This window comes from Haemaphysalis longicornis, unplaced genomic scaffold, assembly GCF_048455015.1.
Source record: "Haemaphysalis longicornis isolate Haplotype H1 unplaced genomic scaffold, Haemaphysalis longicornis Haplotype H1 scaffold_199, whole genome shotgun sequence".
Classification (NCBI taxonomy): Eukaryota; Metazoa; Arthropoda; class Arachnida; order Ixodida; family Ixodidae; genus Haemaphysalis; species Haemaphysalis longicornis.
The window spans coordinates 205,571-232,308 of NW_027526294.1; the positions used below are offsets into that span (position 1 = coordinate 205,571).

At 47.3% G+C, this 26,738-nt stretch overlaps 2 protein-coding genes across 3 annotated transcripts in view; one reads left to right on the forward strand and one right to left on the reverse strand.

Moving 5' to 3' along the window:
- Positions 1-1,890, reverse strand: part of LOC144166916 (lon protease homolog, mitochondrial-like) — a 37,520-nt gene extending 35,630 nt beyond the window's left edge. For both annotated transcript variants that reach the window (XM_077696366.1, XM_077696365.1), the window contains exons 1-2: positions 1,246-1,890; positions 521-609 (exon numbers count right to left, since the gene is read on the reverse strand). In XM_077696366.1, coding sequence (XP_077552492.1) covers positions 521-609; positions 1,246-1,869 — 713 coding nt within the window. In that variant the 5' untranslated portion in view covers positions 1,870-1,890. The remainder of the gene's footprint in view (positions 1-520; positions 610-1,245) is intronic.
- Positions 1,891-2,188: 298 nt separating this feature from the next.
- On the forward strand, positions 2,189-26,738 carry Vap (RAS p21 protein activator vap). Its single transcript, XM_077696367.1, has 25 exons — positions 2,189-2,649; positions 3,414-3,563; positions 4,016-4,151; positions 6,169-6,239; positions 6,718-6,835; positions 7,973-8,057; positions 8,688-8,832; positions 10,610-10,685; positions 11,437-11,584; positions 12,197-12,279; positions 16,803-16,876; positions 17,371-17,458; positions 17,535-17,723; positions 18,749-18,816; positions 19,152-19,228; positions 19,303-19,475; positions 19,568-19,727; positions 20,049-20,191; positions 20,814-20,929; positions 21,444-21,530; positions 21,907-21,974; positions 22,745-22,833; positions 22,900-22,977; positions 24,504-24,626; positions 25,067-26,738. Exons 1-25 carry the CDS (start codon positions 2,474-2,476, stop codon positions 25,142-25,144), a joined length of 2,799 nt encoding a protein of 932 aa, XP_077552493.1. The 5' UTR covers positions 2,189-2,473; the 3' UTR covers positions 25,145-26,738.

Genomic DNA, 26,738 nt, shown 5'->3' on the forward strand with positions numbered 1-26,738 from the left:
TACTTCCAGTGTTAGCAGCTGTGTTGAATTTCTCGCAGAGCCATTCGTCAGTTGCTTCATTTAGTAGATTTGACCCAAAGTTTCCTTCGCCACTTGATTAACAATAAAATACTACCATTATTATGATCAATATTATTACATTGGAAGGCCCGTGAAGGCTCTTCTGCACTGAGGTGGGGTCACAATTGCGAGTGGCGGTGGCATGACGTGCTTGTTTGTAAAAGGGGCACATGAGGCTGCGGGATTGCAGTCGCATTTTCTACTGCAGTTGCAACTACGGGCACAGACATCTGCTAGTTATACCTTTCTCTCAACATGCTCGTCTTTGTCCCTGTTCTCCTTTCTTTCATTTTTTCATGACACCAACAGCGGGACGACAAGTGCTGAAGTGTCACTGTCTTACTTTTCAATTCTAGTTTTGTGTACCCCTGGGTGGGTACACATTTTTCCCACAAATTAGAATCACTGCCATTTTTACAAAGACAGCTGCAGCACATTTTATGGTACAAAGATGACTTACCTTTCGTCCTTCTTGAGAAATACACCCGCGTACGGCTGGTTTAGGCGAACCTTTCGTCTTATCAGGTCTACCAGTGCTGGATTTGAAATCTGCAACATTGCAATCAATGATAAGCAAAAGCCAGAGCAACCAAAAATGACCAGCAACGTCAAGTATAAATTGCATCATCATGATTCATGTGAAATAAAGTAAGAAAATAGAAGAAAAATACCAAGGCAGTTCAGTAAGTGATTGGTATTTCAGACTTTAGAAAGTGGAATCCCTCTTTTTGGCTAACATTTGACACAAGACGATGCTTGCTACCTGTGTAGAATGAGGCAGACGACTCGGTATTCACAACACAATCCTTGGGGCCATTTGTTCGAGGTTTTTAAGAGGCCCTTTTTAAATTGACTAGCCACTTGGATAAAATGAAATTAGCGAGCAATGAGAGGTAGTACATTTATGCGCACGATGGTGGCCTCCCATTGCAACTCACAAATACTGCTGCGGGCGGACCTCCGAGTTTAGCACCAACTGCGTATCACTACCAGAGCTTTCGCCTAAAACAAAGAATTACATACATCTGGCTTGCACAAGCCATTGTCAATTTCAATGTAGGCATTGACTAAAACTGCAAGTACTGGCAAGAAAGCGTGGTTAGCTTAGAAAGCGATGGTCGCGCAACTAAGTGAAACTCAATAAGGAGGTGACTCGAAACCAGACTTACAACCGGGTGACCTTACCTCAACCATCTTTATAAATCTGGGGAAGACTGGGTTTCGGCTGACAGCAATAACGGGAACTTGGGGCCATACGTCGGGCACGGTGAGCGCTGCAACAGCGCCGACTCCCTGATTGGGATAGTGTATGACGCTGCCCTCATTTTTGGGCGGGTCTTCATCGGGAAGCTCATCAGGCTTCTGGTTGTCGCAGTACGACCTTACAGAGCTCGTGAGAGTTCCTCCAAGACTCAGCAAACTAGTGGGCGACGGGGCGAGCCATAACCTTCCTCTGGCAGCGTCCTTTTTGTAACACCACAAGTGGCCACAGCGACTGATCGCAGACGCGCTGCTGTAGTGTCTCCAGTTAGTTCCAAGCACTCCGAATCTTTGTAGCAACCGCCGAGACATGGAGGAACCGGCGGCGGTCAACAGATAGCAGGAGGACCCCCGACGAGCTTCGGTTGATGCCGAGGTCACAGGGCGAGAGCAGGCGCAGAACTGCGCAGAACGCACACATGAACCTAACTTAGCTGTTACTGCAACAGCTTTTATTCTAGTGGTGACACCATAGCTTTGCGGAGAAACAACAGGCGCCAGAAAGTTTCGTGTAGCTGCCCGCATGGGCTCCGTCAAGAGCGCCGCCATGACAGTCCTGAAGCGTAACTACTCAAACATGTAGACCTTACGAAAGGAAACAACTTTCAGTTTCAAAAACGGTTCCTATATTCACTACTAGGTTTGTTACTCAACACAAAAACAGCGCTTGCGGCGTTAGTCTTGACGATAACATTATTCTTTAGCAACAATCATATTTTAAAATTATTGCGACAATAAAAAATTAGTAGAAAAAAAATTAATTTAAAAAAATTTTGAAGTTAAAGGCGTTTTTACATCAACACATGACAGCTGGGCGGGTTTTAGGTCAACTATGCCTGTCTGAAACCAGCTTATTCTCGTGATGCTTCGCGCAAAGCGAAGCAGTGCGTCACACATGCAGTCTGTCAATGAGTGATTTTCTTCATTGTAGCTCTTGTAGGCACGATTGTTTGTGTCCGTGCAGTGCTGAGTGCTAATTCGTGGTCTCATTTCACAATATCTTCTGTACAGCGGCACCTACAAACAGCTCAGAGTTGTAGGACAAGGGCCACAAGACTGTGCGACACATACGGCCCTACGGGCCGTCGAGGGGTTGAAGCTGTAAACAAGATGTGATCGCCAACCTACACACGCAGCCGCGTCGTGCCATAAGATGGCAGAGCACGACTTCGACCCGCGGCAGCACCGAAAGCATTTCCATGGCCATGCGATCAGCCAGGATGACGACCGAGAAGGCTGCTTTCAAGAAGAATACGATCCTTTCGCCGGCGATGGCGATGTGATCGACGATGACTCGAACATCTCATTAACAGCACCTCCGCAGTCGCAGTAAGTTGTTGCAGTCGACGGAAATCTGTCGGTTGGCAGCGCATTTAATACTTTACGGTGGTTCTTGGTCAATCTCTTGATGTGATAACTTCACTGGTGTGCACTTGTCATGAGGGCGCTGCAACTCGGTACACTTTGAAGTTGCATTATTTATTCAGATGATTTTTCATCTGCTTTAACACATAGTTAACGGTAGCGTTTTCACTGGCGTAAACACAGCAGTTAGTTTCTAGTATCTTCCGGCTTCGTGCTGTTTAAGTATGGTTTACATGTTTTTTTTTCTCTTAAGGTTATCGCTAGCAAGGATCGCAGGACGCAATTGCCAGCATTCGGTCATGCATAGAACGTGGATGCAAATACAGAACAACTAGTGAACGAGTGCTGCACGTTTCATGTGTGACCCTGTGTTGCGTTGAAAAGAAGGCCCAAGAGTTCACCCCTTCTCCTTACCTTTCCATAGTGAGGTGCTGAAAAAGGGGATTGGCCAAGAGCTCAGTTTGGTGCTTTAGTGACGCAACTTAAGGTTCACAGGAAATGTCTCTCATTGCTGTTGTGACATAGCGTTTCAAAATGCCGTTGGATTTGTGCATGTGCAGTAAACTCTCCTTATAACAAATTTATCAGGACAGGAAACTGGCTTCGTTATAAGCGGGTGTGATGTGCTCTCTCTGTGCTCTGCAATGGAGCCATGAAACACTGCGAATAAAGCCATTTTGTTATAACAAGGGGTTACTGTAATTAGTTCGGAAAAACCTGCATTCCAGGTGGTACCATGGCCGCCTGGACCGGTACACTGCTGAGCAGCGACTCCAAGCTGCTGGAGGCCTTGGGCGGTACCTGGTTCGAGAAAGCGATCGCAAGCCGGGCTCCTATGTGCTCTCATATCTCGGCCACACCGGCATCAACCATTTCAGGTTCGCCTTGTGTTCTGCACATCCCTGTAAAGTGCCTGGTTGTTCTAACTAGTCCCGAGGCAGTGACTCTTCTAAAGTGCGGCACTTGTTTGTCGTCTTTCTTTAGCTCTAGTGGCCAATGTCCATGACCAGTGTCCATGCTGTCACAGAAACGTTGACGATGGTAACTCGGTAAAACTCGCATTTGCTCAGATGGTCTTTGTTACCCCTTAGTAACTCTTTGGATGCTACTGTGCTACTAAGTCACAAAGTGGAGTCAAACACAGTGTCCTTGCCATATGCGGCCTTACTGGGGCTGCGACTGTTGATGCCCTTTTTGTATGGCAACCCTTGATTTGTTGGAGTAGGACAGCTTATGTTTCTCTTTCAAGGGATCCAAAAGCATTCCTCTCTTGTGCGCAGTTTTAAAAGGAGGGAAAAAGGTAGGCAGCATGTGTCGGCCTTTCGTGCAGGATCACGGCTGTCTGTGGCGACTACTACATTGGTGGCCGCCAGTTTGACTCGCTCTCCGACCTGATCGGCTACTACACGGGCTGGTCAGACCTGCTGAAAAAGGAGCGCTTGATTCAGCCTGTTCCTCCTCCAGAGGCAAGTGGTGCCCGCATGGTTTGCATAGAATCGTGACTTCTGGTCTGCGCTATACGGCCGACACCACTGGGGAGCAGCAGCGGGCAAAACTTGTAGGGACACTGAGGTGTGTCCGCTTACCCAAGTGAAGGGTAAGTGGATGGTGACACAAACGGGGCCATTGTAAGCAGTGTTTGATTTCTAGAAAGCATAGGAAGCACACTCTTGTGTGCTTCCTTGTGAAAAGAGTATGTACACGTATTGGACCACACAAAGCAATCCATTGTGTTTGGTCTCAGGCAAAAGGAGCAGCACAAGATAGTGCAAAGCTATCCCCCCTTACCCTGGTGTTAGAAAACATTCGCGACCATGCTGACGCGAGCTGAGAGCGCCTTGTACCTGGCTTTACCTGTTGGCTGGTAACCGCACTGAAGTAACCGCACTCATAAATTGTTTCCATGGAAAAATAAGCAGCAGTATGAAGGCTAGCAGTAGGCCATGAATTAATGAACACTGAGCAGTCCCAGAATAACCATGCTGTGAGGAAGTGCTGGAAAAGAAAGCCACAATTTGTATGTGCATGAATGTGGCATATAAGGTGCTGTTGACATCACTTTTGTGAGGCAGACGGCAAGGTAGCCTGCGTTATTACAGACTTTTTACCGGTCTTTGAAGGGACCCAGAACGGCTGTTCTGCTTTTAACTCCATCGCTGCGGGGCCATAGGCCACCAGGTACGGAGTTCCAATGACTTCAAACCTCCCGCGAAAGCTTGAAATGGCGCCTTGCAGACAACTATCGCCATCTGGCGCATTTACTGGCAACTTCTTTTTCAGTTTAGTTTGTTTACATTTCGAGAGCGGAGGCCATGTTGCAACCGAAATTTGCATTCAAGGGAGCTCCGAGTTGGGTGGAAGTGGGGTCCACTTCACGTGGCGGTGCTCCACAATGGCTGTCTGCCGTTGCTGAGACTTCGGCAGCTGCTGCTGCTGATTTTTCTGACTCCAGCAACGGCATGGGATCATCAGATTTTAGTTCCAATGAAGCAGATATTTGAGTACAACGAGGTATCGCGAGGACACACCCCCTTTTTGCTCCTAGATCCTGTACAACACCAGCCGAAAAACGGATGGAAAAGAGAAGTAATTGCAAGGTCTTCTACGAAAAACAGACACAAATCAGAATGAACATCTTCTGCTCCACTTTCTATGTTTATTTTTGCTTTCTGCCGGCGTGTGACTGCTTCGCTGAGTGGCACAGCTGTCAAGGCCTCTAGATTGACCGGCCTTCAAAAATCCAGAACATGGTGTACAGGATTGATGTATATATTGAATGGTAGCTAAGGAAGATAGGAACAACTTCTCTATTTCAGATTTCCTAAAATAATTTTCTGGCTTAGTACAGTCGCCTATTTCTATTGTGTTTATACTTTCGTGCATTTTTTTTCTGTTTATTTGACAACGAAAGTCTGAATAATTGTACCTCGCACAAAACTGCTGCTGTGCATTTGAAAGGGCAAAGTATAACCTACAATTTCATGTATAACGATGCTAAATGTGTCCCCTTGCCCAAGAGAAATTTTTTTGTGGAAGCACCCAAAAAAACGGTTATTTTTCCGCCATAACGAAAGAGTTTAAAGGCAAATGAACATGTACTGTAAAGCCGGGAATCTGACATCAGAAATATAGAATATTTAACAAATAGGTGATGTATCTGCTAGCCTAGAAAGGCATGTATGGAAAGAGGCCATGTGAATGGAACACGTGAGCATTTTCTGTGTACTTTCAATAACTAGGGCCCCAGAGGCTACAAGAGGCTGTATGGAGCCTTGAACTGGTGCTTGCGGGACCAGCAAAGGTAGCCTGTGCATACTGTGCTAGGTTAGGCCAGGCTGTTAGGAGCTAGACAACAGACTGGGGCCCAGCCAATGCGTGACTTATTAGCCACTGTGCAGCCCTGGTTTCAGCCCCTGCAAAAGTCAGCCTGTCGGTTTCTGCTCGACTGCAAAAAACAATACTCTTTGTTTCTTTTTTTTACAGCCCGTCAATGACAAGAAGCGAGCTATAGCTGTGTTACCTTATGTGAAGATGGCCGACACTGATGAACTCAGGTGCGTGGCAGTATCAAAGCAGGATGTATGTTGGGTGATAAACTAGTAACCTGTGCGTAGCTCAGACGTGTGTAAATAAGATCGCAGAGGGTTGGCAGTGATCTGGGTTGCACGTCTTCCTTGTGTGTGTTGTTTTGCACCCATTCCCAATCATAACCTGCGAACAAAACAGTGCAAAGTAGTGTTTACTGGTGCCATCTGCACATGAGCTCATGGTGACACCAGTTGGTGATGTCGCTAGATTGGACATGGAGTGGGCAGACTGAATCATGTATTAGTCTGTCTGTTGTACGAAGACCTCATTAATATGCAGTGTGAGGAGTCTTGAACCACCTGCATGTTAGCTCCCCCTTCCTCCACATGTCCCGTTCAATCACCCAGTGATTACTCCAGAAGCAGTCGTTGTTGTGGCAAAAAATGTGCCAGTGAACGGCGGCACAGCTTCGCTGTCTCTTACATTGCGGCGGTTGTGGTGCAGCTTCCAGAAAGGGGACATCTTTGTGGTGCACAACGACATGGGGGACGGCTGGCTGTGGTGCACCTTGCACCGCACCCAGGAGAGCGGCCTCGTCTTCAGGGAGCTTCTCGAGGAGCTGGTGAGTGGAAGGGGCCCCCTGCTCCGCTGCGAGCACACTCACTCGTGAGACGTGCATGCCTCTGAGAAATCCTCCTCTGGGTTTCTGTTTGTCCGTCTGCTTCGTTGTTTGGGCAGGGAAGGTTGGAGGCAAACCTGGCTGACATGCCGTCTCGTATATGCATGTAATGAGCTATATGTTTTTTTTTCATCGTACTTTTGAGTGAGGAGGGGGCGATTGAAACTGTGGAGTAGGGGCGTGGAATTGCAACCCAGCAGGGGAAGTAACCAAGGGCGGTAGGGGGTGTTCATAAGCAAGGACTTGGAGTAATCAATGCGAGCAAGCTCTGAAGTAACCGCACATCGAGAAAAAATGAGTAGCCAGAGTTAAGTTCGAGTAGGGCATTGTGAGGTAGTCAGGGCCAAATTTAAACTTGACAGTTGAATTGTAGAGTATGGCTGCAAAATTCAAGCTATGCAATTATATTGTAGACCGGGAACGTGTAATCGAAACTTAACAGCTAAAATATAGGGCAAGGAAAACAGACTACTGCTGTGAACTATGGAAGGGGGGATTATTCATTAGGCAACTGGAATAATTGGTGCGGGACAATCAGCAGTGTCAACGACTTGGGTAATCGGCGCAATCAGCCAGAGGAGCCAGTGTCATAAAGTGAATGCGGGGTAGCGCAGGTATGAGAATAACTGACGCGATTCTTTTCGGGGTTTTGGAGACAACATACAAGTTGTTCCATTTGAAACATCGCCCCATCGGAACGACAGTCATGCCAATTTTACTGCAAATTTGAAGTTGTCAAGATAAATAGTGAGGTAAACAGATGGAAAGGTGGTGGCTTACTAGCCACTTCTTCCTAGTGCCCCCATGACGCCAAAGGGTCTGACTGAATTGTGTGATTCACAGCACGATAGTTAACCGCCACTTCCTTGGTGGTGGCTGTCCAGCAGTCTTGCTTCAGGATTTTTCTTGTTGAGATCCGTCGTTGGCTGCATTACAGTTGTACATGGCATGGCGCAGCTGTCTGTGCCTGCCATTTTTTATTTACTTTTTTTTTGCGATTTCAGTCCTGAAGCATGTGCAGATGAAAACACTTCAATGGTGTAGCCGTGAAAGTCAGAAGTGCCACTCGTTTCTTTGCAGGATGACAACGTGGACCCGAATGAAATATACCCTTGGTTCCATGGCGACATCTCGAAGGAAGCCGCCGTGGAGGAGCTCGCAAAAAGTGAGGCTGATGGATGGGGGTACAAATCAATGAAGCCACTGTGACTGCTAAAAAACATGCTAGGGAATCCCCACTGTATCGCCGTGGGACTGGACATGACTGCGTGTGCTGAGTTTTCAAGGAGGAAGTAAGGACATGTGCAGTCAGCCATAAGAGCAACTGCTAGCGACTGCAGGGAAAATAGTACGTACAAGTATTGGACCACACAAGGCAATCCTTCTGTTTGTCTCAGGCAAAAGGAGCAGCACAAGATAGTGCGAAAAGGAGCAACACAAGATAGTGCGAAGCTATCCCCTCTTACCCTGGTGCTCAGAAACATTCACGACCATCCTGATGCGAGCTGAGAGAATCTTGTACTTGGCTTTGCTTGTTGGCTGGGAAATACTGGTAATTTCTTAGGTTTAGTTCTTGTGAAACAACCTTTTTATTGTAGAAATGGATACATATTTTAAGTAAATGTGTAGCTTGGATAACTGCATTGCCGTAGGGGCGTTTATGTGTGTGAGGCATGGTCTGAAAGTAAGCTTCGTTACGACATTCGAATTAGCCGGCTGTGTAGGAACATCATTGTGTAGGTGGGGCCTCACCGCGGGTGTCTGATGTGTTCCTCTGTATATCTCTCTTACCCAGTGGGTCCCGGCAGTTTTCTAGTGCGGCCAAGTGACAACTCACCGGGGAACTTTTCCCTCTTCTTCCACATCAACAACACCATCCAGAGGTTCCGCATAGAGCGCAAGGGAAACCGCTACGTCATGGGCGGACGCTCCTTTGACAGGTAGGCCCTAAACCCCACCAGCTGTGCCAACCTCTCTTGGGAACACCTCTCCTGTGGCCATGAACTGAATGCCTCGCTGCTCAGTGGTACACTGAGATAGTATAGCGTTTTCCTTGGTTAAATTTCCACTTCACTCGAACTTTAAGAGGGGAATGGCTCTTAACTCTTTCGGGACCGCTCCATAGGCCATCGATCCCATATGATCGATGGTTTCGCGAGCCTGCAGAATACAAATTTTCGCTCGATGGAACACCTAGCGACATCTGGGAGATAGTTTGAAAACTGGAGTTTTCTCTTTTGTGAAGTTTCTTCTTTTATCGCCAGGCGGCAACGTATCAGATATTTTATTCTGACGGGCAGTGGTTTCAAATGTAAACAAACATTGCGTCATACTCGCGCGAGCGCGATAAGAAATCCGCCTCGTCTCGTCTCGCATATCTTCGCCTTCTACTGTGGATTTTAACGATGAGAGAGGCAGTGAAGAGTCGGAATGTGGCTTTAGAGATCGGATTTCAGCTCGAGTGAGGATTCGGGTGTCGATCAGCCTGGAACATCAAATCGCGCTCAAAGGTGGGTGTTGGTTTCGGTTTCAATTGGCTCTGGAGTAAATATGTGCGCTCAAAATATGTTCTGGCTGGTTTATATTTGTTCGCTAGGGTGTTAACTACCTATGGTGGTGATCTCCTGCCACCAGTGCAGGAACGGATGAAGTTTTCGCCGAGACGAGAGCCCGGCGTGTACCTGGGCAACGACGTAGCCATGGCCTTAGTGCCAAAGAGATCACACACAAAACAAAAAACCAGTTACACCTAGCCGCATCAAACTTTTGCGATGAAGAAACAAAGCATTGTGTTAGATTTTGTATATCCTGAAATTATTTTAATATTTTTTAATATTTTTATATTTACACTTTTTTCCATCTTTTTCTGTAGTTTTTTTACGAAGTTCTTACTTTCAGATTTTTTTATTGTTCTATCGTCAGTGTTGAAGTAAAACTTGGTATTGTATGTCAAAGAACATATAATTAGCTGCATTTTGGTATATGCTAAGGCAGGATGGTGCCTTTGCTTTATGTAATAAAAAATTTGTACCGCGACCTCCCTTTTTCGTCACTTTTTCCGGCGGTCCCGAAAGAGTTAAAACAGCTCCTTTTAATTTTTTCTTATTAAAACAGCTCCTTTTAAATTTTGAAGTGAACTCTGTGAAACGTGCCAGTCTTGCTGCTTTTTTCCCACTGATTGAGATAATTAGTCATTTTTGGAGGCACAATGGACAAAACAGTGCTAGTCATAGAACTGTAATCGTTACATTTTCCAACACCATGAACCCTGGTGAATGCAATAAGAGAATCGGTTTTTTGATGCACCACTTGGAACTAATTTCACAGCTCATTAAACTTGGGTGTTTGTAACGAGCATTCAAAATGGTTCCTTGCCACTGGTGCCACCCAAGTTTTAAGAGCAGTGACCTTAACATATACAGCATTTTCAAGTTCATGCGTGCCGTGCACCGTAAAGGTTGATTTATGTGGGGCCACTGATGATAAAAGGGGCACACACTTTGTTTCACTGCATGTGAAGTGTTGGCAAACAACACAGAGTTAACACTGTGTCTTTTTTTATCTGACAAGCTCGTTATCTCTTCAAGAGGTTTGACGTGAAGCACGTCGTGCAATGTTGTCACTTGTTTTCTTATTTACCATGTTCAGCGTGCATTTGCTTGTTGCGGTTTCTACAGCGAGATTTTTTGGTTTCTCTTTGCTTGCTGGTTTGTCCAGTCTTGAAGCTGTGGTGAGCCGCTACAAGGTGGAGCAGATAGTGGAAGGCCATGTGTTGGGCGACCCCGTGCTCAAGGTGGGTGAAGCCTCTCCCTTTATGGGCTGCTTCCGCATTCTGTAGTATAATCCATTCAGTTTTTGGGTAAGCTGGAGCACGACTGGCATTTCAGAAGGTTAGTTTGTACGTCAAGCGCATCTGTGAATGTCTCGCTGACAAGAGTGAGTACAGTTTGTACCAATCTTGAGCACTGAACTTACAGAAGTTAAGGGTGCACATACAATCCTAGTACATATATTGAAGGGGCTTATGGTTACCTATTGTTTTCCTGCGGTTTAATGTTGCTCAGTGTAGTCAAATTTCATTCATCAGATCGCAGAACTCTGTTTTTTTCTTCTCTTCTTTTTTCACATTGCTGTGCAAGCTTTTTTTTTTTTTTTTTTTTTCCTTTCTTCTTTTTCGCCTTGAGAAATTCTATCGTTATCGGAGGTGCTTATAGCTTTAAATAAGGCGTTAGTACACACTGTAACTCATGCGAGAAACGCCCAAAGGTGCTAAACAAAGGTGCTAAACCCAAAGGTGCTAAACTTACACTTCGACACCGCTCCAAGTCCTACTCGAATTTTCAAATTGTCAGGGAGCATACTGTTTTGTAGGTGCAGTGTAACAGCTGTCAGATGCGGTGAGGAGTAGGCGGGGCTTCCGCTGCATTCTTACGTTGTAAACCAGACTCTGGTCCTTACATATTCCCTCTAGTAAGCATGGGGTGTACGAAATGTGCATGATGGCGGGTGACGTGGCGAGTGGTCTTCCCGGTGTGTGGTTGCAGGCCCCCTACGAGACCTGCCACTCGAACCGTGCGGAAGAGCTGCAGCACCGGTCACGTGACATCTATGCCACCCTCCGGGAGAGCCGAGAGACGGGCATGGCCAAGCGCAACAAGGGCGTGCGCATGCAAGGATACCTGTGCAAGAAAAGTGAGGCCCCCCACTGGCACAATTGCACTCACGCAGAGAGCCCATTGTTGTGGCACACAGTGTAGTTGATGCCTCAGTGACTGCTTTTAAGTGCAGAGCACTTTAGGGCCACGTCTTGTCATCGTAGCTCGCTCGCTGGACCCAAGTAGAGCCAGCGTTCCAGCGTAGCCACTGTCATTGCGGCGTAACCCAGAGGCTTCAAAAGCCAAGCGGTTTATATAGTCATAGGTGTTCGAAATTCGTGAACTGCTGGCGCTTGTCATACATCTTCCCGTTGTTTAGCGCAAAGAAAAGTGTAGGTACATTTGTGGCAAAATATACGTAATTACTTGGCAGCGCCCGTGCTCACTTAGTTAGGAACGCTCGTTGGGTTGCTTTTTAAGATAGTAAGCGTAAAAAATGTGGTGGTGTAATGCCGGCCCGTGCGGGAGGAAAAGCAAGCACAGAAAGAACAGAACTCCCGCTGGTGCAGTTTCAGGCAGGGGGCGCGCAAGCACTGTGAAGGCGGGAAATCTGAATTGCATTGAGTAGTAGCAGTGAGCGGATAACGGCACTACAGCCCATGATGGCGAATCGCTGCTAACAGCTTTAATTTCTTTCCCCGTCCGGCAGGTCTGGGCAACAAGAAGTGGAAGAACCTGTACTTTGTCCTCAATGCCAAAGAATTGCATCTGTATTTCTTCGATAACCCCAGGGTGAGTCGGAGGTGCTTTTGCAAACTTGGCTAGGTCTTGTGCCACGAAACGGGCTTTCGTATCGGCAGCTGGTCCAACCAGAACAGTGAACATCTTGTGATTGTGTGTCCTCGTCATCTTCATTGTAGCGTGACTAAGATGTGCCTGTACAACATTTGCAATTCTAGGTGCAGTGTTTGCAGCACTTTGTGATATCGCCTCCACTCTGGTTGACTGCCTGCGGTTTCCTTATACATTGCTGGTCAGTGAAGGTTCACTTCAGTGAACTGAAAGCAGCCTAATGGAAAACTTTGACTTTGTGGACCTTCGCTGAGATGAAATAGAAAGTTGGGACAGACATTTAGGTCCATGTACATATTGGGCTGTAATTTATTGTCTACATTTGGAATTCAGTGCATATACTGTAGGTATGTTCTGTTTGCCATATTGGGTAGGACATTATTTACATTCAGCCCTAAAATAGCTGCACAAGTGCTGCATACATGTTGAAACCCTTATTTTTTGGCCAACTACCATAGCTGCCACCCCAAAAAAGCCATTTTCTGTTAATGATGCAGTTGACCTTTTGCACAAATATGTATGTCAGATGACTATACTGCAAGAAACATTAATACTTGAAGTCAGGGGCAGATCCAGGATTTTTCTGAGAGGGGGGTCAGCTCCTATCAGTGATGATGATGATGATGAGCAGGAGGAGGAGCCTTATTTATTCACTGAAATTTCGGGAAAGCAAAAACACAAGGAATACAACAAGTCATCAATTCACCTTTTTCTGCGACCTGAGTGGTCGTCTTCTTGGAGGTTTAAATTAAAAAATTAAGGGAGGGGTCAGGACATCCGGACCCCCCCTCTGGATCCGCCAATGCTTGAAGTATACATAGCACATATCATGTTATGATTGTTGAGCTGAAACTACCGGCTTCTACATTAGTTCAATAGCAGAAATTGTAAAAATTGCCTTGGAACAAGAATGTTCATCCACGTGAACTTTCGCTCTGTGGTTTGGGGGATGGACCACACATTGAAATGTTTTATTTTTTTGCCTCGCAACATATTTAGAGCTTGTCATTTGTTGTGACTGACACAAGGCGTCACACAACCTAAAAAGGGTTGTCAATCGGCATGGTGTTCTGCTGATTTTTTTGGCACCAAACAAGCTAGCACAGCCTTGCCCACACACTACAAACTGTCAAGGAAAAAGGCAGGATGCTCAAAGAAGCATGCCACTTCGTGTGTGCAGTGCGCAAAAGAAGTAGTGCACGACATTCTGTTGAAATGCGGCAGGTTGCACATAGGGTAAACCGGCCGCTGCCTGAATGACCGGTTAAGGGAGAGAGAGAGAGAAATAAACGTTTATTTGCTGAAAAGACTAGCCAGGACTTGATCCTTGCCGGTCCGAGGTGGTAGGTCTCCTCAGTCCAGGAAACCTTTGGCGGTGGCTGCCGTCTTCGCCCGGTTCACCAGATTCTTCTGGTTCTCCGGATCCTCGTAGACGAGCAGTGCCTCCCACTTTTCAGCCATGTCGTGGTCACCGGTGGTAAGGGCGCTTGCAATATCTTGTGGTGCGGCAGTCAGGGTTGTTGAGGATGCTCGGCTATCCACAGGTGGGTCTGGACGGCGGTCATCGCAAGGGCACTCCAGGATCATGTGTGCCAAGGTGTCGGGTATGTCGCAGTAAGGGCAGAGATATGAAAATTGCGTGGGATAGATGCGGTTCATGATTATTCCGTGTGTGTACGTGTTTGTTTGGAGCCGACGAAAGATTACGCTCTCTTCCTTGGTGAGGTCGGGGTGTGGTGGGGGATATCTCCTCCGCTCAAGTCGGTAGTGCTGAAGTATGGCCCTGTAGGTGATGGGTACGTCTGCTGCGCCCGTTGCAGCACGGATGTTGGGTGGCAGGAAGGCCCGGCTGGTGTGCTCTCGGGCTGCAGCGTGCGCTGCTTCGTTTCCCGCCATCCCTTCATGCCCCGGGATCCAGGTGACGTAGGTGTCAGGAAGTTGGGGGCGCGTCTTTAAAGGAGCCATGAAGAGAAAACACAAGTTTGGTTCATTCGAGAGATTGCCTCGTTAGAACCATAACGACACCACTTATAACGCAAACTTCGCTCAAATAAGCTACATAATTAGGAAAAACGGGAATGGTCATGCGACCCACCAGCTCATTTCCCGCAACAGAACCTATGCCGTCACATGGGCTAAGCTCTGCGATTGGCGGAGGCCGGCAAAAGCAAACGCATGTTAGGCAGGGCTTACAGCTTGCATAGCGAGCTAAATGCCCGTGAAACATACTGCACATTCTTTTTATGACAAAGAACGGTGGAGTAAACGGTTGAAGGTCCGAACGAACTCGCAAGCGTGTGCGCCAATGCGTACGAAACTAGCGTGCCGGCCGAGCTCGACATCTCGCCGTCGCGCAGACGAATTTTCGGGTTCGAGGCTCTTCGGGGCCAACGAACCGTTCCAGCACGCACAGCCGCGACCTTGCTTCGTATCGTAATCCCTTCACAGGAGGTTGGCCGTCATATCGCCAACCAGCAAAGGTAAAAATAGAAACGAGGGGAGTAAGGAACAGCAAGAAGCGACGAGATAGTGCCAGTCGTCGCATAAGTTTCGAATGGTGTTGGCTTGCTGCTGTCGTTACGAGCTCGTTTCCAGTTTACAACCACTGAAAACTTCAGTTTGTTCAGTTACGGCAGGGACCCTTACGTTAGCTCACTCCTGGAACATGCTGGCGCTCGTTGCCGACTTCGTCAAATCGCTCTGACCTTGGGGAAAAAAATGCCGTAAACACCGCGCATTGACGCTCGTATCTTTCTGGTCGAAGCAGAGAGCTCGCGCGAACGGCTTTCCATACACGACACCGGCCAACTGGCATAAGTGATACTGCTACTGAAATTGAACTATTATTAACCGTAATCAAAATACGGCACATACGTACCAGTCTATATTCGTCCGTCGCGACGGGGCTGACGAGGCAGCGGTGCCGACGGCTGGGCGTTCGTCTGTTGTGGCTATCGCGGAATGGTCGCTTTCCCGTCCACCGCGTATCCCACAACTCTTGCCGCTCGTGCACTTAGAAGCATTGAGCGTTATTGTGGTGTGAGGTTGTTAAATGCAAGCCCGAGCTCCTCGGCGAGAGTTTTGTTCTCCGGATCAGGCGATTCCATGACTAGGGCTGCGGGTGCACTAGGTTTTACTAGTATTTTTAAAATGGCCGCCGTCTCGATCGACTCCCGCGTGTGGGTGCTATATGGAGTCGACATACTAAGTATCTGTTTCATGGACCGGCTCTATGACGCCATTGTACACGTCACGGAATGTTCAATTTTAGCGGGAGATTTAAAATTTTGGCTTAAATTGCCTTATTTATCAGTGAATAAAGCATCATTTGCTTCCGGGAAAGCGCTTGGGGTACTATGAAACACCTAATCTTTCGAATAAAACAAACTTTTGTTTTCTCTTCATGGCTCCTTTAAGATATTAAGAGCCGTCGCGGACACGCGTCCTTTCTGGAAGTTCCGACATGCCGCTTGAGAGTCGGTGAATATCAATGCTCGGTCGCTGCAGGTCGTCATTGCCAAGGCGATGGCTGCTTCTTCTGCAGTTTCGGGGTTACGAGCCGGTATTGTTGCCGACGTCAATTCCCTGCCTCGTGGGTCCGTGACGCTTATTGCGAAAGCAGTGTGGTCTGGATATCGAGCAGCGTCTGTGTATCTGGTGTTAGGATCCTTTTCATATTTTCGGAGGAGTGCCTTCGATCTTGCCTGTCTTCTTTCTTTGTGGTAAGTGGGATGCATGTTACGTGGTATGCGTGCTATACAGATTGTCTCTCGGAGTTCCGATGGTAGTCTCGCTTTTTGGTCGGTGTCCGCGATGTAGGTTTCACTGTAATTGAGGAAATGGAGTACTGCTCTGCCTGTAGGAGTGAGCTTGAGGCGTTCGCGTTGGCTGGCTTTGTGGGCTTCGACCATCTCTTCCCACGTATTATGTACGCCTAATTTAAGGAGCTTGTCGGTGGATGCCATGAAAGGAAGGCCTAGAGCAGTCTTGGTTGCTTTCCTAATAATTATGTCCAATTTGTTTATTTCAGCGTTTTTTAAGGCTAAGTATGGGGTGCCATACGTTAAGGGAGCATGCACAAAATTTAAAGAAAGTTGATGGGGACCAAACAGCCCATGAACTTTTGGAGGCATATCACATAAAGAAAAGAGGAGGTGATTGTGTCAGCGACACGTCTATATCTCTGTATGCCTGTGAAATAAGATGGTTTGACACCACCCTCCCGTAGCCTCCTAAATTGCTTAGTGAAGTTCTGCGCACAGCTCATCTGCACATCTTCTTTTCCTATAATATCGTTGCACGTCATGGCAATAAAACCAGTTGTTAGTTAGCACCTGTCCTGTCCTCTTTCATGAGTTTATCCATTTTTAGCACTGTAACCATGTCGCAAAGTTACAACCAACTCGCCCAGCAAAAAATCCTTCATAGATACTGTTCCCCACTCTTTTTTTTTTGCCATGCAGCGAACCAAACCCAAAGGCCTGATTGATCTCAGTTACTCCTATCTGTACATGGTTCATGACAGCCTCCTAGAGAGGTGAGTCCTACCTTTTTTTATGTATTATTTTCATTTGCGGGGTAGACGGTTTGGGTTCTCTCACCCTTTGACCATTGAAGTAATTGCCATGTAGTACATGCTTGCTGTTTAACATGTTCAGGTTTGTTGAACGGCTTGCGACATAGGAACGGAAAGAGTGACGAGTTTTGCTTCATATCAGTGGTGGTAATCATTGCTCGTAGTGCTAAAGTGGTTTTACCCGTAGTTATTTGGCAAGTGGTCGTGGCAGTAATTGCGGACTGTGCCCCCATGTGGCGAAGAAAGTCTTGACTGACTGAAAGGAGCGCTCATCTTGTGCTGGAAAACGTATGCGTTGTTGAGTGTCCAACTTTCGTGGACCTGGCACTGCTGAAAGTGTAGCTTGAAAATCTGCCACATTTGAATGTCTCTCTGGTGCTGAAGTGGTGGTGGGGGCTACTGACTGGTTTCTAGCTCCTGGAGCGTGTCGCTCATTGTTTTCCTTGCCCGTCCAGGCCCAACTGCTTCCAAATAGTGGAGCGAGCCCTCCCTTGTATCAGCACCGTCTACTACCTCAGTGCCAGTTCCTCCGACCTGGTGCGAGTAAGTGCTCACTCGGAAAAAGGAAGAAGGGCCGAGTGTTTGGTACACCCCTCACCTGCCCCCTTCCTCCCTGCAGGAGTGGATGGGTGCGGTGGGGCCCCTCTGCGTGCCCCAGCTGGCCAAGGGTGGGGCGGGCGTGGGGGGCCGAGTGGGGGCCTCGCCAGCCGTCTCGCAGGTGCGCTCGCTCAGCCTCACCCTGCTCGAGGCGCACCGGCTGCCCGTGCGGCTCGCCCCACACCCTTTCTGCATCATCGCCCTCAACCAGGTCAGTTGGCCAGGGCAATGGGGAGCAGGTCGAGTGCACCGGTCTACCGTGGTTTATTTGCAACGTGACGTCTATTGTTTAATTCCTTGTACTATCACCGCTGGCTGCAGTGTTTAAAAGCACGTCAGAAGTCGCTTGCCAGGCTACATGTGTGTTGCACTTTCACTCGCTCAAGCAACTCTCTGCTGCTGCCTGTTGCACTTCCTACCACGTCATTACAACCGGAATGTGTGCCTGCATCTCTTCGTTTCATCCTTTGCTCTCTCTTTTTGCACTTTATTCTTTGGAATCGCAAGCTTACAAGCACCCAGTTATCTCCATTCATGCCTCATAATTTACGAAACCTTTCTGATAGACTTGATGTTCAAAATATTTAGGATTTTATGCTCTGTCATTGCTTCTCAGGTCTGTGCGTGCGTTTGCATGGCTCTGCTTTGTGTGAGCTCTGGCGTCCTACAGACTCTTACATCTGGCTTCTATCTGCTGTAATCTGCCCGTTTTCTTCTGTTCTGGTCCGGTTCATATCTACGCATGGGATCTGCCTTGTGCAGGCTGTGTTGTGCAGTCCCTCTGTCACTTGTAGCCACTGTTTGTGTTTGCGGCAGCTCCTTTTGCAATGTGGCTTGGGCTGTTCCTGCTGTATTTTGAGAACTTCTCAGAGTGGTACTCTCCTAGCCGTGGAAGAGTTTGCTCATATTTGATGTGCTTGTTTGGTAGCTGCTTTCTTTCCTTGTTGTTTGTTTGCACAATACACTGTCTTGTTTCCTTGTGTGTCCTCCTGCTACTTTTGGCATGGCTTGTGCGTCTGATGTGTAGACCAATCCCCCGTATAAATAACACGAACGGCGTACTGTATTTGAGGCACGTCAGCCGTTCTCGTGTTCTGAGCGAACAGCGACCCATGTGGTTGTCTCTTTCTGCTGGCTAGTCTTGAGTCTTTGCTCCGGGCCTGTGTGGCTTGTCACAGTTTGTTCCCTGTTTTCCCCCTCTCCCTGGATCCAATTTATCCCCACCGGCACTACTAGGTGAAGGTGTGCCGCACTCAGGTCAAGTGCCCGCCTGACCCAATCTGGGAAGAGGACTTTCTGCTCGAGTGAGCCTTGTTTTGCTTGTACTGATCTTTGCTGACGATAGGACTCTCTGCATCGCGTCCTAATAGGTGATAGAAGGAAAACTTAAAAATAGTTTTCCACTGTGTACTTTGCTAATATGAAAAGGCAAAAGCAACAACCCCAACGTCAGGTATTCTTTGTTTCTTTACATAGCCTTGGTTACACAAATTTTTTCAAGGTTCTTGTAAGTGGCTTACCCCCGTTTATCACCTATTTGTTTCGTGACAGATTAATCTACATTTCTCTTGCAAATTTGTGATGCTATTTTTGTTTGCTTGCTCACGGCCTGCGTTGTCGCCCTGTGCTCCTCCCACAGAGACCTTCCGTCAGACGTCACATCTTTCACCATTACTCTTTACACTAAAGGGAAAAGGTCAAAAGACATGGAAATGGGTGAGTCTTTCGGTCGGTCCCCCTTCAGAGTCTTTCTCTGCCACGCGTCGTCACTCCCTTTTTCTTCCTCCCAGCGGATGTCACGGTCGAGCTGGACAGCCTGGTGAACTGCGAGGAGATGGAGGAGTGGTTCTCCCTGGGTGGGCTCACTCCGCCGATCCGCGAGGACTGGGGCTCCCTGCGGGTGCGCATCCGCTACGTGCATGAGGTCATCATGCCGCTCGCCGAGTACACAGCCTTCAAGGAGGTAGTGCTGCCGTATTCATCCTTTCCCCATCTTGGTCCTCCATCTTCCTCGTCCTTTATCCTGATCCTCCGCATTATCCTCTGCACTGCTAGCTGGTGGTGGAGGAGGAGCTGGAGCTGGTGAGCGTCCTGGCCGACCTGTGCCACAAGGATCGCACTCCCCTGGCCAGTGCCGTGCTCCGGGTGTTCCGCTACGAGAGGAAGGAGGCCCTCCTGCTCAGGGACATGAACAGCCGAGAGATCGACCTCGAGGGTACGGCTCTCCCTCAACACAAAGCGCGCTGGCTTAGCAAAGATGGCAGTTCGGGGAAACACGGAAAAGTTTCGGAAAACTCGGGAAAGGTGGGCAGCTCGGGGAATAAAAAGGGGAAACTGAGGGGCAGGGGACAAAAAGAAAGCACGAATAAGCAGTGGTTAAGGACAATACTTGACACAGGCTAGGTGTGTATTTATGGTTTGTAGAGATGTGGACCTTTACGACATTTTCTAGCATGTTTATTTGCGTGACCGTTGACATTGTAGCAGGGTGTCGGGGGCCTTTAGCGAAAGCAGCTCTTTCTGCCATGCTTTGCAGAGGAGACATCAACGTTGTTTCGTACGACGTCGTTGACGACGACGCTGATGGACCAGTACATGCGCTCAACAGGCCACGAGTTTCTTAAGCACACCGTTTACGACTCAATCATTCGCGTGATGGACGGCAGGCAGTCATGCGAGGTGAGCAACTGAGCTGTGGCACCGTAAGCCCGATGATCAACTGCTTGTGGCCGAGGAAAAAAATGTTATGTCTGACCCGTGGTGCTACCCAGCCCGAACTTGAAAAATTGCTGCACGTCAATTGCGATAGGGACTTCTTCACACTGGTTGTAGGAAAACATGTAGTGGAAACCAAAAGGATTGTGCAAAAAATTTGGTGCGAAATACTCAGCAGTTCTCTAGAAGCAGTCGAAGCATGCTTCGGAGTGGGCAGAGACACTGCCTAGCATTTTATGAGAGTAGCTGTAGGTACTATTGACCAGTGGACCGTAAACATGAGCAATTTGTACTGAACTATACAAATCTTTTACAGTTAGACTCTGCTCAAAATTGTCTGGCTGGCATGCAGGTTATTTTATTTCTCAATAGGGCACCATTAAGTAAGCGATTCAGCTTTACATATTAGAAGCAGCTTTTTGTATGCGTCACCACAACTGAGAAGTATGTCGTGCATACTTTGCCATGGGTGTGTGACCTTTGGATGAGAGTGACGGGCCGTTTCAGCATGTAAGGTGAAATGGCCATATGGTACAACGAGTAATCATGCCTCGTATGTATTTGACAAGTTTCTTTACATTTCCAGCTGAATCCCAGCAAACTTGACAGCCCCTCAGAAGCCTGTGCCAATGCGGAACACCTGCTTTCTGTTCTGGATTCTATTGTTGAGTCCATCTTCTCGTCTGTGGAGTACTGCTGCCGGTAAGTGCATTCAGTGGTCACTTACTGTGGGCTCCTCAAGGAGTGTGCCAGAAAGTATTCCCGGGTGGTTTGTTTTGCTGCAGAGCTGTGGAATTGGCAGCAACGTCTGCCATTTCTTCTGGCAGTTAATTTATGCTAACTAGAACTGGAAGTTTTCTCTGGAAATTTTTCTCTGCAAGTTCCGTTGTTGGCTAATAAAATAAAATAAATGTGGTACGCGTTCTCCATTTCCATAACTTTAGCTGGCAGGTGAGTGATACCTCCCAGAGTGGATAGCGAGAGAAGTAGCCAAATTCATATCATCCGAAAATTGACTAAACAAATGAAGTACGACGAAACCACAGTTTCATTGCCACTCTGAACAGAAATAATCTCTGCTTAGCTTTCATAATCAAGAGCTTCAAGAACTTCCCTGCAAATAATTTACCCATATATAGAATATTCCCACATGGACCGCACGCTAGGTTTGTTTCGTGTCTGAAATGCCTACTTTTTCTTTGTTTTATTGTTCCAGCACTTTGAGGTATATATGCTACTGCCTTCAGAAGAAAGTGGCTTCCAAATGGCCACATGACCCCATGGTCAAGACGAGAGTTGTCAGGTGAGGAGATAGTTGAGAAGTTGAAAATGCAAGCATCCTTATCTGCTAGCCCTATTGTCAACTGCCCCTGTTTGAAGCATTAGGCCTCTTTTCTTTTTTTTTTTTTTCTTTCTTTTTGCCTGCTCGGAGCAGCTGTGAGCAGCTCCAAGCAGCCCAAAACTGCTCCCGCCGTAGACATTCTACAAGCAAATAAAATACGGAGCTTCTTGGAGCTAAAAAGAGACCAACTGTTTGTCTTGTGTGCACCTTCTATGTGTTTGCAAGGCTTAGATGTTTATTTTGAAAGTTCTGAGCACATAAAACTGTGTTGCTTGTAGCTGCTGTGTATGGCTTTCTGTCTTGAACTTCTGCTATCTCTCTTGCATCTCTTTTACAGTGGATTCATTTTCCTGCGGCTCCTGTGTCCAGCCATACTCAACCCGAGGCAGTTCAACTTGATCAGCGGTGTGTTTTGTATTCGGGCAACAGTCTCGAATGCACAGAAGCGGTTCAAAGTTTATGAGATGGCCTATGAGTGTGTTTACGCCTTCCTAACTGCTTTTCCATGATTTCCTGAGCACAATATTCTGCTCGCATAACTTATTCTCAGTGATTTGAAGGCATGTGGATAGTACTCGGTGCTTTACACGGTGGTGAAATGTTCTTGTTGACTATAGCAGTACTGTTTAGCCACATGCCTGGGCATTTTGTGGCAAAGCAAAAGTGGTGGGGATCCAACGAAAGGGATTTGGGGTTCAGGGATGGTGCACCATGACAGATTCAGATATTTCTCGCAAACATGCTTTCGTCACTTGTACGCTCCTCTTATGCATATCTTATGCGTGTTTGGGTTTCAGGGACACTCAAGTGTCATGCAGGGAGGCCAGTCTAACGTGTGTTGTGCATGGAAGCCAAGGGACTGCATGCTTTAGAACCCCTGCTATGTGGAGCAAAAAAAACATGAGAAGGCATATTTATACGTTTCAATAAGGACCCCCATTAGAAGACAACTGCAGCTTTTCCAGTGTTTAACTATCTGCAGTTATTTTACACACGTAAAGTTAAAATCTACTTAAAAAAAGAAAAAGTAACCACCTATTAATACACAAGCGTGCTTGTTTTTGTGTGGCTCACAGTAATTGCTGGCTAACTGCAGAAGTGGTGGCTGTGAAAATAGGGATCATGGGAGTGTGGAGATGATAAAAAAAAAACTGGAGGGAAACCCTTCGTTGCAGACACGCCATCCGAGACAGCCTCGCGCAGCCTCATACTGGTGGCCAAATGTCTGCAGAACCTGGCCAATCTGGTTGAGTTTGGGGCCAAGGTGAGTCTCTCGCAGGCTGTGTGGGGAGTGTGCACTGATTGTGTGCTCGTCCTTCTCTGTGAGCAGGAGCCCTGGATGGAAGTGGTGAACCCGTTCATACTGAAGAACAAGAATCGAATGATCCGCTTCTTGGACGAAATTGCCGTGAGTGCCACTGTGACAACCGTACGGGTACAGCATTGTGAATTCACAGCCGCAGGGAACCTATGCATAGCAGGCACATTCGCGATGTGCGTGCAGTACCAGTTTGCCAAGATCATAGGCACTGACCACTGAATGGCAGAATGGCTCTGTTCTGTGCTAGTTGGTACATCTTTGATGGGAATCAGCTTGAATAAAACGAACACGAAAGTAAGAGGGAGATACACGGCAGCAGTGTGTCGTGTATCTCCCTCTTTCTTTTGTGTTCGTTTTTTGTTTGTTTGTTTGTTTTTTGTTTACACGAACACAAAAGGAAAAGGGAGATACACGACAGCAGGGTGTCGTGTATCTCCCTCTTACTTTTGTGTTCGTTTTATTCAAGCTGATTCTCCTCGAAGGCGACCACTGAATGGCTTTCTGGGGGCATTACTGTAGCAGGCAAATCGTTTCTCTTTTTTTTGGACTGGCACCTTAAACTACAGCGTCAAGCAATTCCTTCACTTGAGCGCGATGTCTTGAATGCGATTTCTGCCTGTGGCAGCCACACTTCTGATGGGCGCATGAGAAGAGAAGGGAAAAAAAAAAAAAACTTGAGCTTTTGTTTTTCACACATCCATGGTTGCAGTTGCCTGTGACCATGGATGTCGACACGAGTGCCGTCTAATGCTTCGTTGAGCACAAAAATTGAATACCTAATGGCTCTGAAGAAATGCCTCACTCGTACGCCACTTAGGTACGATGGTAGTGTAACAGCTAGTGCATGTGATGCCGTTTCCCGAGCCATGCCGTGCTCGCGCCTGTCACACTCCCTATAGTCGGCACAAACGCTGGCAAATCACAAGCGCTCTTCGAGCAAATAACTCGAGTATGGCTTTTGCACTGCAAAATTGTTGGCAACAATATTTCTGCTGTTGTACTTGAACAGGGGACAGAACTTAAAGGAGCAATTGGCTTTTAGTAGCATACGCGCGCGACTTGGTCTATGACGACGCATTTGCAAGGCTCCGAAGTTATTACCACTCTACCTAGTCGCACGACGATTTCAACCATGTCTGGTGATAAGTAGATTGTAGGGTGCTGCCCGGAACAGTATTTGTTGTCGAGATATTATTTCGCTTTCAGTGGGCCGCAGTTTGGAACATCTCACAGCTCTTGCTGTTGTCATGTACTGTGCTCCATCGGGTGCCAGTGCTACCAAGTACCACCATCTCAGGGAGCCCGACGTAACACAGACGTTGCAGCACATACATGGTGGCGCACACGCAGGGTTGCCTGCACGTGTGCCACACCAGTGAATGCCAATACATAGCTCACCCTTTGGTTTTTCAGGATGGCCTGGGCTGCATTTTGCACTTTGGTGCTAACAGTTCTTCTCTGGGCAAACTCGGCCTGTCAAAGCCTTGTTGAAGGTGGTGATACGGGCTCAGTGAAAAGCCTGATACGTGGAAGTGGACTGGGAGCAGGGCCTCTGCAACTAGCGTGGAATGTTGCAGAACCTTTAGTTGACACGTGCACTGTGTGCTTTACAGAACGTTCCGGAGAAACCAGAGCCTGATGACACATTTATTGGTGACCCCGCCCGTGACTTGGCCACGCTGCACCACATCTGCGTCATGCACAAGGAAGACCTACTTGCACGCAGCAACGAAAAGGTATGCTGCTTGCCCCGTCTGCGGGTTCATTAAGCGGTGTATGGCGTGTGTGCTTCTGTTAATCAAGGCGCTGCTCAAAGGAACCGGGGTTGTAAGAGTATTTGTTTCTAAATGTTACATGCGACCTTCGCATACTTTTGGCGGCTAGACGTGCTTTTACAATGGCGTGTTGAACAAAAAGGAGTATTGTGACATGATGCCATCTTTGCCATTTTTTGCCCTTTACTGATGCCAAGGAGTGGTGGGCTGTGTTACGCCCTCGCAGCATAGCAATCTGGCAATATTCCCGGCAACGTTTTGGGGAAGATGCCTGAACATTGCTGCGAGGCAAGGTTGCCAAAACAAAATTTGTGAAGGCCTGCGTGAAGTCTGTTGTACAAAATTTTGTGCCTGAAAAAGCGTTGCGACTTTCAACTTGTTTCTGTTTGTTCTTTTCCCAGCCACTGTTGAAGAAGGTTATCACGGTAACAGACATGCTCTCCAAGCATCGACAGCACTACATGGATGCTGCAAGGTAGCCACAGTTCAACGGCTGTCGCGCAAGCTAGATTACTGCCCAGTCTTTCTGGAACAAGAACCAAGAGCCCCGAGGACCCAAGGAACAGCTTTTCGTCTGCCACACGCGCTCATTTGTGCAACGTGCGGAAAACCAGCGCGCATCATCTGGGACTTTTGTGTCATGCTGTGAACCCGTTGTGTCAGCACCCTAGTATTTTCCATGTTCTTGTCTGATGTTAGCCCCCCCCCCCCCCCTCCCCTTGTGCTTTTGTACAGCAACTACTATTCACCTTATCAGCAGCCATAGTTGCTCTCTCTAGATCGTGAATGTGCCGCTTTCCCATGTGACGTGAAACAAGATCTGACATGCTCAGTCATGACATCTTTCAGCAAGTTTACTCTGTAATTGGATGTAAAATCGACTAAAACGATTTTATGGGGTGAATATGCTCTAGCATAGAACTGCGCAGGTTTATGTCGCGAAAATGTGCCACATTTCCAGTAGTTTATGAAGCTAATGGCCAAAAACAAAATAGCTGCAGCTTCTTTACCAAAGTGCCAACATACGTGAAGTTGAATGGTTTTTCCTTTCGTGTGAGTCTGTGTCAATTTTCTGCCGCTATTCCTCAAACTTCCGATTCCAGACTTCCTTCGGGATTAGTGTTGGCATGAGTACTATGCCCTACCCTTAGCAATCCAGTGCTGCATAAAGGTCACTGTGATACATAGACTTAGCCAGAATGCTCTTTTGCCCCTTTCTGCAAGGAAAAGGGTGAAAATGAAAAGGATTTTCTCAAAAGAAATGCTGCCATATTTACAAAATAACGCAGAGTAACGAATTACCACTGTATTTGCTATGAAAACAGTTTGTTCCTCACCTTATCTCTGCACTTCTGGCACCTCACACAAGAGTAGTTTGAACCATTTTTTTCTTTCTTAGAGACTAGTAGGGCCAGATTTTTGCTGTCTCTATCATTTGCTCAATGTAGAACTTAGGGCAAGCTTTTCTTTTCTATCCTGCTTACAGTGAATGAGCTGAGCGAAGCCATGTAGAAGAAAAACAATCCAACCTTTTATACGTGCCTGCTTCTAGTTGGCACTTGACTTTTAAAGATGTGACAGTGTGAACGTGTGGTGCATTTTTAATGCACAAAGATATGCAACGTGAGACTGTTTCTTTCTGCTTGCTGTTTGAAAGTGCACAGATATTCTTATTCCTTTCTCAGGTGTACCCTTTAGATGTTAATCCTTGCAGTTATTCCTGCAAAAAGTGTGTGTACTCGAGCATTGGTAGGGTAACTTTGCGGAGTCTGCTTCTCACGGCAAAGCGGCCCCTCTTGCTTGTAGGGTAACTTTGCGGAGTCTGCTTCTCACGGCAAAGCGGCCCCTCTTGCTTGATGCAGCAGTATTTAGGAGCATGTTCTTCCCGGCCGATTCTTTGATGTTTTTTAGTGTTCGTGTAGCATTTTCCACCTATTCCTCTGCCTGAAGCAATGGCATGTGTATATGAAAATGCAATTAGTCACTTTTGTCGTCGATGTGGGAAAACAGATAAATTGTGGATTGTTCATACCCGAATGGTGCTTGTAAATAAATTGTCTCGCACGCACTTCA

Coding starts and splice junctions, on each gene's coding strand:
- Vap (XM_077696367.1), top strand. CDS start 2,474: ATGGCAGAGCACGACTTCGACCCGCGGCAGCACCGAAAGCATTTCCAT. Junction 16,877..17,370: donor CATGACAGCCTCCTAGAGAG/GTGAGTCCTACC, acceptor TTGCCCGTCCAG/GCCCAACTGCTTCCAAATAG. Junction 17,459..17,534: donor GTTCCTCCGACCTGGTGCGA/GTAAGTGCTCAC, acceptor TCCTCCCTGCAG/GAGTGGATGGGTGCGGTGGG.